The sequence below is a fragment of the Glycine max genome, chromosome 20 (assembly GCF_000004515.6).
Source record: "Glycine max cultivar Williams 82 chromosome 20, Glycine_max_v4.0, whole genome shotgun sequence".
Classification (NCBI taxonomy): Eukaryota; Viridiplantae; Streptophyta; class Magnoliopsida; order Fabales; family Fabaceae; genus Glycine; species Glycine max.
This window is the reverse complement of record NC_038256.2, coordinates 41,418,983-41,428,638: the sequence shown is the minus strand read 5'-3', so window position 1 is coordinate 41,428,638 and position 9,656 is coordinate 41,418,983. Positions and strand designations below refer to the sequence as shown.

Genomic DNA, 9,656 nt, shown 5'->3' with positions numbered 1-9,656 from the left:
TTGACAATCAAGCCTAACTTGTCCCTCCACTGTCAAGAGTCTGAGTCTTGTTTCATCACTTTGGTGTCCTCACTCGAGTTACAAGACATAACTTAGCCCTGCTTGAGTTGGGAGTTGTCTAAATAGTGTTACAGTGGTTTACTTAATCTATTCCGACAAATAATATTAAGAAAGACGTGAAACTGAAATTCCAAAGTTCATTTAACCTTGATCCTAGCTCAAGATACAAGTCATTGATGAAATAGAAATATATGTACAATATATATAATCTCAAATTCAAACACAACCATTTAATTACTTCACAAAACAATTAATGATGAACTTTTGGATTTTCGGGCTTGGTAAAAATCTTCCAATGGTTCATTTGGAGACAAATAATTCGAGTCTTCTCCGACTAGACCAGAGTAGTAGTCAAGTTAACCGTCAAAAAGGCTAAATTGAAGCACAAGACACAAGTATTAGGAAAAGCCCCATTGAAGCCACTAGCATGCCGGACTCGGCTACATCTTTAATTTCTTTTGATAACTTGTGATTATCATAAAATATATCCTTTGGTTTCTTGTCATTGTTGTTTCCACAAGTTTATCACAACTATATAAGTGTACCACGAATATGCAATCTGAAAGTTTATTAGATTGTATAGCAGTAGTACACTTGAAAAGTGACTAGAATTTAGCTTCATTGATGAACATTTGAAGTCTGAAAAAAAATTAATTTGAGTTTTCAGGTGAAGGCATTCATATGACAGTTTGTAATAGACAGAACTTGTGAGTACTTGACAGAGGAAGTGATTTAGATACTCCAATTTACTTGCTCCCTTGTCCTTCAAATGAATCATATAGGACGATCTAAGTTACATACAGTGATCTTTAATCTTTATCAAATGTCTTACGCTTAATATGTTAAAATTAGAACTAAAGTACGAATCGTTTTAGACCTGATATTATTTTTTAAAAATACAACTAAATATAGTAACCGAGTTAGTAACTATATGTATTGGATCATAATGTAGTCTGTTCAAAAAGAAGTTAACAAGATGATAACAATGGCTTATTAATTGGCGACCGATTATATTGGCTGCTATTAGAAACTGGTGTTTAAGTTCAGTTGCTAAACATGTTAGCGACTAAATTTAATGCAACTCTGATTTTGGTCGTAAGTTCAATCAGTAAGCTGCATGTTTAGATACCAAATTTATGTTCGTAGTAATAAAACATTTCAGTAGCTGAATGATTATTTTTTTGAATGGGTGCTCAAAAGAGTTCCCGTAATATATTTTATTTCTCCACAAATAGACAGTCAATGTTAATGAATCCTGCAAATATAACGAATGAAATCTGACGAAGCCTATCTATGTTCTAGGGACCCAGATGTAAAGTACTAAGAGCGAAGAGGATTATAATGTAAAGAGAAAAAAGACATGCCAGAATCGTATGGTGGTTATATTATCTATTAACACAGTAACAGGTAAGTTGGAAAGCAAAATGATTTCATTTACACCTAGAAATTACTCTATATTTATAATGGCTTTAAGTTTAACAAAACATTCGAAAACATAAAAAAAGACGATGGCACGTGCATATGTTTAGAACCATACAATCGATATCAGAACATAGATTTGGTTGGCAATAACTTAGTGGGGAGTAAGTGGGAAGTTATATGGCTAAAAATAATGCATGTCCTATTAATTATGTATTATGATTGATATCCTTAAACATATAATCATAAATTTGATTTCTGACTCGTGAATGAAAAAAATATTTAGGTCAATTCCTTAAATAAATTTTGTTGATTCATCCAAAAAATAATAATAATTCATGACTTTTATAATATGAAAATTCCTGACTTAATAGTTATATATATATATATATATATATATATATATATATATATATATATATATATGATGAAAGTGATTGTTAATTTTCCTTGATCACTAAGATTTTGGAAAAACAATTATCCTTTGTTTTTGGGCCAAATCCATTTGTCTTTTACATTATAGTATAGGAAAATGTCAAACATGCTTTAGATATGCCATCTTCCGAGATAGTGTGCTTTCTAAAAGGCACTTTGATGAACGAAAATGACAGCATATGAACAAAATTTCTCGTGAGGGACTATATAACTAGATGACAATTATTTCATAAATTTAAATTATTCAATGCAGGCTATAAGTGGATTTATCTAAATGTAAATTCTTTAAATAAAATTGCAATAAAAACTATGGTATAATTCAATAAAATATATGATAAATTTATTGATCAAATACAAACAATAAAACTTACAGTTTTCGTTTTATTTTTATTTTTACAATTTAGAAAATTCATAACAGAAAAATAGTAAATCATCATTAAAAGACACTACAAATTGCCAGCGTTCACTATTTAAGTTAACCAATATGCTTAATATTCGCAACCGAAGCTCACATATGAAGAGGTAAAAGTTCTTCTAGCCAACCTTTTGTTTTTATAATCCATGACTGAAGTCAAGAGAGATATTGTCATTAACTTATGCCAGGGGAAAAAGACACTTCATGTTTTTTCATGTTTTTTTAATAAAAAGAAATATAATAATAATAATTAGTGGAGTGGTTTGAGTGAAGATAATTATAGGAATAAAATAATTATTTATGAATGTAGTTATAAGAATAAAATAAGTATAAAAATATATATCCCCACACATCTTATTTCCTTAGTACATAGTTACAGATAACAAAGTATTTTTAATATTTTCAAATCAAACTTTCAAGCCAAACTTACGTGAACGTGTCTGCAAGTTTTGATAAGAACAATTTGAAACATAAATTTAAGTTGAAGAATGATACTTTGTGATCAATTTAGGGTGTGTTTGAAAACTCACCAAAGCAGCAAAAGTAAAAGGAAATAGGAAATATTGGCATTAAGTTGAACTCATGTGAGTTCCAAACACACACCCTAAACTTATTTATATCAAAGAAAGTTTCAACTGTAGCAATGTAGCATCATTATCAGTTCGACGCAGGTTTGATTCCCTTTCATGGTTTCTACCACTCTAAAATTAGAAACAACAATACACTGTGACAAAACATTAAAATTTATATATGCAAAACATTGTACACTCGTAATGAATTGAATCTCTTATTAATATATTCTTAATTTATTTGTTTTTTGCCTAGACTTGTTTCCCGTTATTACAAAATAAATACAAAGTTTACAAACGTAAGAGAGGGAAAGAGTACTAAACATTGCAAAATTATACGTAGTCTATGTTAAGATTTTTCATTAATTAGGCATAGAGCAACTTTAAAGCTTTATGACTAGCTAGCTCTAGCAACATCTATAATACATACACACCATTCATTTTTTTCCCATATAATATAATTATAGATAGTAATACTTAATATCACACTATCAAGACGAGGCACACATAGCTACTAGCTATATAGCTCCATGTCAAATACATTTACCCATGGTTGGTTTTGCCCCTAGATGAGGATGAGGGTAATCTATTATTATCGTCACCACCACCATTTTTATCATCATAGCCACCACCACCGGAGTTTCCCGAACCACTTCCAGACCCATAACCACCGGCATGAGCACCACCACCAGATCCATATCCATACCCGGATCCAGACCCGGTCCCGGATCCAAAACCATAGCCATATCCTCTGGCAAAGCCCGTTGGAGACCGGCCCGAACCGGAACCATACCCGTACCCGGTGCCGGGTCCGGAGCCCCATCCCCAGCTGTAGTCCCAGTTTGCACCATGGCCAGAGCCAGTGGCCCCTGTGGGGGTTCCGGCCAATGGTGCACCGCCACTTGACATGTCAAAACGGAGCTTTCTTCTGCCGCCTCCGGCTGCCGCTGAGGTGGAAGTGATCAAGAAGAGAAGAAAGAGAGCCAAGTGTTTGAGAGTGTAATTGTATGGTGACATTTTTGTGTTTGTCTAGTGAGATATGATGATATTATTACGAGAGAGTTTTTTTTTTTGGTTTGTTTAGGAAATGCTGTAGTTGGAGTAGAGAAAAAGTGGGGTTGTGTGATTCTTGTGAGGTTTGACGCGGGAGTGTGGCTTATATAATGGGGTTGGAAGATGATGATCAATGAGATATGAGTCATAACAACCCGTGATCTTGAGTTAGTGCAGAGTTCACTTTTCATTTTCATTTGCATTCTATTTTTTATTTGAGACAAAGGAATTCTTTTCCTTTTAATTTATTAAAGTTATATATATATATATATATATATATATATATATATATATATATATTAAAAGTTAGTTAACCTCTTTGATTATGTTAAAAATATTTATAATTTTTAGTATATTCTTTATCTTTTTTGTTATTACTTTTTATATATTTTATGTAATTTTGAACTGTTTAAATGTAAAATAATCAAACACAACAAAATTAATAATAAATATTCGAATGTGTCTTACAGTTTTAGTTAGCTAGTGCGAAAATATTGTACTAAAAATCGTTCACAAGTCATAGTAACTAATTTGTGGATGAGAATGAGAGAGAGGTGAGTTATTGAATAAGTCGTTGCTTGGAAACGAGACGAAGCACTAGATAGTTCAACGTGACCAGATTTCCACCACCGACTTTCTGGTAATTGATGAGCCCTAGCTAAATTCAAGTTGTCACGCAAGCATTGGTATCATGTCTGGGAAAAGCTATGAGATCTTTTTTAGGGTTTTCAATGGTTATTTTACTTTTAAATTCAGTTGAAGTTCGAGTAAATCGACAGAAAATTGCTCAATCCCAATAACTTTTAGTCCAAGCTTCATTCGACACTTCTAAATTTACAAATAAAACTTTTATTAAATACAACTCAAGGCTTGGTTATGGGCTAATATTTGGTGAATTTTTGTCTAGTTGTAATAAATTTCTCTATTAGGTGTGTGTGATTTTCATAAAGTTTATTAAGCTCATTAATATTATAGGCTTTTGTTATTTTATTATTATTATTTGGTTCATATATGTGTGTGTGTGATTTTCTTAATAAAAAATATCATTCTATATAAGGACGTTGCCGGTGTTGAATTGGTGGTCTATGTATAGAGATGTTTAAAGTTGGGCCGATCGAACTCTTCAAATTTATTGAGCTTCTATACAATTAGTCCAGAAGAATGATATTTTTTTTTGGAATGTGATCAAATATTCAAGAAAAGTCTATTTTTCTATAATAAAAAAATAGTGCTTAACAAACAAATTGATATAAAATGATTCTATAAAGTATGAATTAATTTTTATATCACATGAAATTTCATAAATTTGACCTACTTTTTGAGAATTTTAATTTTAATGGTTAAAGTAATAAAATGTCCTTTATATGTATGTTTTACTTTTATTTTCAAAATGCATTTGATATTATTCATTTGGTAGACTATTTTTCCTACAATCGAGAGTTAAACATATAAAGGTATGTGTTTAATAAAATTAATCAAAGAAAAAAAGTAAAAATAATTAAAAATATATTATGACTCTTGTAGCAACATTTACGAACCAAAAGTATTCGTGTTTGTACTTATGATATTGTTTAATAAAATAAAAATAAATAGATATTTAAAGTAAAATACTATATATCAATCCTCTTAAATTCACCAAAAAGAACATATCAAACATCCTAAAACACTCGTTAACAGTTTTAATCCACAAAAATAAAATACACTTATATACACATCCTTATCTTTAAAAGATACAAACTCATATTCAGGGTCACTTTGGGTGCATATTGAAATTCTTCTGACCCTTCACTTTTTATACCTAAAAAGAGAGGGTTGCTTTATTCTTTTATTTCATTGTGCACGCATTCTTCTGATTTTCTCAGGTTGGGTTGGAGGGACTTTATCCGTTGCATATGGGGCATGATGGCTACATGTATCTTGGAGCTTGTGAGAGAGTGCAAGTCTTAAATATTTCGTTAGAGACGGTTTAGATTTTGTTTATGGGTATATACGTGTTGAAGCCACTAGTATATGCTGCTGCTACTTTTTGTTCCTCTTTTGTTTTCTCTGATATGATAAATATCTGTCTCTGCTTGCGCCATCATGTCCCGACCTATACGGCTAAATGGGCTATTTCTCAAGATCTGTTCCTACATTTGGAGTAAATATTATTTCAGTTTGTGAAAACAATTAATAATAATAACATTATTAGCCAATGTGATCTTTTCGGATTAGGTATTGACAACATACGTAGAACAATTGGTAGGTATTGTTTGATCTTAAATTTCAATCTTAATAATGTTTTTATATCCTCAATAAAAAAATAAATATATTATCACCTTTAATTGTTATCTTGTTAAAATTTGAATAAAGGGTCAAATACAAAAAGATTAAGTAGGACAATGATACAAGAGATATTTTCATCCATCAAAAACTTATTTATTTATTTAGGGTTTATGTTTCTAATATATTATATATATATATATATATATATATATATATATATATATATATATATATATATATATGTGTGTGTGTGTGTGTGTGTGTGTGTGTGTAAGGTTCAAATGTATTAGCATGATGTATATATGTAAGTTGATTTAAAATTATATAAGATCTCATTAATATATTTTTATGGTTGAATTTATTAAAAATATATTTTATATAAAAAAAATCTGTATATTGTATATAAAATTAATGAACTTATCAGCCATGATTTAATTTGAAAAATATGTTTTGTTAAAAATATTGAGAAAGGAGTAATCAATAAGTCATTGACCTAAATAGAAATAATATAAGTTTAAATTTTTTAAATAAAATTTTAAGTTTGAGTTTAGTAGATGAGAAAAGTATAATTTGAATCAAGAAAAATAACACATTAGGATATGTCGTCATGCTTAATCATGAGAATTTAGACTTATTACACAAAGTATTAATGGTTAATTTAAAATGTATTAGAATTATTTTAAATATATATGATAAAACACGCCAAGTGAATATGAGAGCTTACGATTGGAACAGTTTTGTCCTGTATAATTAAATTAAATAAAACTAGCTAAAATAATATTGATTATCGATGTCCCTGAAAAAAATTAGATTATTTATGTATGATTTTATTATCAATATCATCTTTTTTCATGCTTTCATTAGATAAGATTCTATGTCTTGTAGACATTTTTTTTCTTTAAATATTTTTTTTAGAGGTAATCTTCGAGACAAAATTAAATATTAAATTAAATTCATCTCTCATTGAAAATTTAAACCTTGATCATCCAGATTTTCTCCTTCTACTGAATCCAACTCTCATTGATGTATGTGCTGTATACATATTGTCATGTTTAGTTTTTAATTATTTTATTTAGTGTGTGGGTGACCTAGATTTTTTTTTAAGGGCGCCAGTGTCCGTGACTCCCTGTTGGTCACATGGAAGCATGTGAGCGACAAAGTTGGGCTACTTTTTGAAACAGGCCCACTTTAACAAGTTGATCCATGTTTTGACTTTTTGGTCTAGTTGGGCCCATTTCCACAGCTAAATGCAATAACTTACTTATGCCAGTTGCAAGATTCTTCAATCCACTCCCAAAGTGGACCCAGATAGAGTTCAACGTGGACCATGGCCCAAGCCATGTGCACGAGTACAAGATATTTTTTTAGGGGATGTTGCGATATCTTGATATTCTTTTTCACCAGTTGCTGGTTTTTTTTTTTTTTTAAACTTAGCCGGTGTTTCACTTTACTTCTAATGAAGTAATGTAATTTCTTCGGGGAAGGGAGAATAGTTATATCCTAGTAAATTTTCTTAATATTTTATAAACAAATATGAAATTAAATAAAAGATAAATATCATTGGCAAACCAATTTATTGGACGCATGAACATAAATGGAGGAATCAAATTATATAAATTGATAATTATTATACTATTTTTATAACTTGATATAGAATGTGATTTTTATTTATCAAATTTTTGAATTATATCTACATATTACCAAAATCGTCTATTTCAAAATTTGTTAAAATTGAACAAAAATAAGAAAATTATCAAGTTATTCATATTTTAGTATATTTTAAAATATTTATATTACATTGATTTTAATCTATATGAACGAGATAACAAATAATTTTTAATTGATATGAATTTTTAAATATATGATCTATGTGAAAGAAACTTTTAATTCAATGGTGAGTTATTTTAAAAAATATTATTCTTTTTAAAGTTATAACATGATGTAATAGTTATCAAGGTTAGACGGAGATCATTTGATTTTTCTTCTTTATATATATATATATATATATATATATATATATATGCGCTTGTGTGTGAAGAAAAATTAAAGAATGAATTCACACTTATATAAAAAAGGAATTGATATTTAAAAATATTTTTTCCTCAAGATGTCTTAATCCATCAAACCAAAGAACAAAGATTTTTAAATTAGAGCAAGAACGAAAAATGTGAGTGAATTATTAAATAAAAAAACTTATGGTGAACTTTTTACATAAGTTGTACTAATCTGATGTAGAAAATGATTAAAGATATTTGTCAATTTCAAAAGTTACAAAAGAAATCAATATTTTAAATCGGTTATAAGAAGAGCATGTTTAAAAAGTATTTTCTCAATTGATTCTTTAGAAATCCTTGATAAGAATTTTAAAAGTTACAAATGGTGTTTACATTCTAGATCGATTAATAAAGAAATATCTAAAAAATACTTTCTAGAAATGGTGATTCTTCATACCATCAATCTAAAAAATGTCTATTTTAGATCAGTTAATATAAAATATCTATTTCACTATTATAAAATATCACTAACTCACACTATTAATATAATTTTTTAATATAAAATGCATTAATATTTTCATCAAATCAGCCAATTCTATTTGATTTTTTAAAATAAATCATTCCCATTGTATATGAGTGTCTTCATTGTGATAAGATAAATACTCATTAATCATTATCAATTACTTTTAATTCAATTTTTGTTTTTTAAATTTCTAAGACCTCTTTTATTTGGATACTATATAAGTGTCAAAATCATCATAATTAAGGTGTAAAATAGTAAAAATGAGGATCAAACTCACATCCTCATATATTTACTCCGACTTCTTCACCACAAAGCCAACCTAGTGGGTTGTCATCTTAATCGGGTTGGTGTAACAACAAAATTCTTCAATTTTTTACCCTATCAGGTCAAATTTCAATTTACCAAAAAAGAAAGGAGTGTACAAAGAATTCACATATGCAAATAAAGGCCTACTCTAAACGTTTTACAGGTAGATTAAAACTATAAAAAAAATTAACTAATTAAAAAAGTGTTCTGATTATACTATCTAATACTTCATTAGTTAGTGGCTTTGTGCTACAGTCATGCCCATGCTCTTATATGCCATGGTGCGGAGGAAGGAAAATGGATGATTGAAATCTCAAGCATGCACTGGAGCAAGAACCCCTCAAATTGCCTCTATGAAACCATCTTTTAGAATTAGTCTTCCTCATCTCAGACAAACTCATGTTTTTGGTAGATGTAGTGTCAAGAATAGTTTTGTCCATGATGATTGACACATTTTGGGCACTCAAGATACTTCAGGTGTTTTAGAACATGTCTAGTTGTGTTTGACTGTGGAGTGTGCTGGTTTGGCATGCTGAAAGCACAAAGAAGGAATAAAAAAATGAAAGGTAAAATTAATGGTATTGTAGGATTAACACTTTCCATGTTTTAGAACAATA

At 29.2% G+C, this 9,656-nt stretch overlaps 1 protein-coding gene across 1 annotated transcript; it reads right to left on the bottom strand.

Moving 5' to 3' along the window:
* Nucleotides 1-3,238: 3,238 nt before the first annotated feature.
* On the bottom strand, nucleotides 3,239-4,048 carry LOC100804182 (glycine-rich cell wall structural protein 2). Its single transcript, XM_003556163.5, has one exon. It carries the CDS (start codon nucleotides 3,913-3,915, stop codon nucleotides 3,442-3,444), a length of 474 nt encoding a protein of 157 aa, XP_003556211.1. The 5' UTR covers nucleotides 3,916-4,048; the 3' UTR covers nucleotides 3,239-3,441.
* Between the last annotated feature and the right edge of the window lie 5,608 nt (nucleotides 4,049-9,656).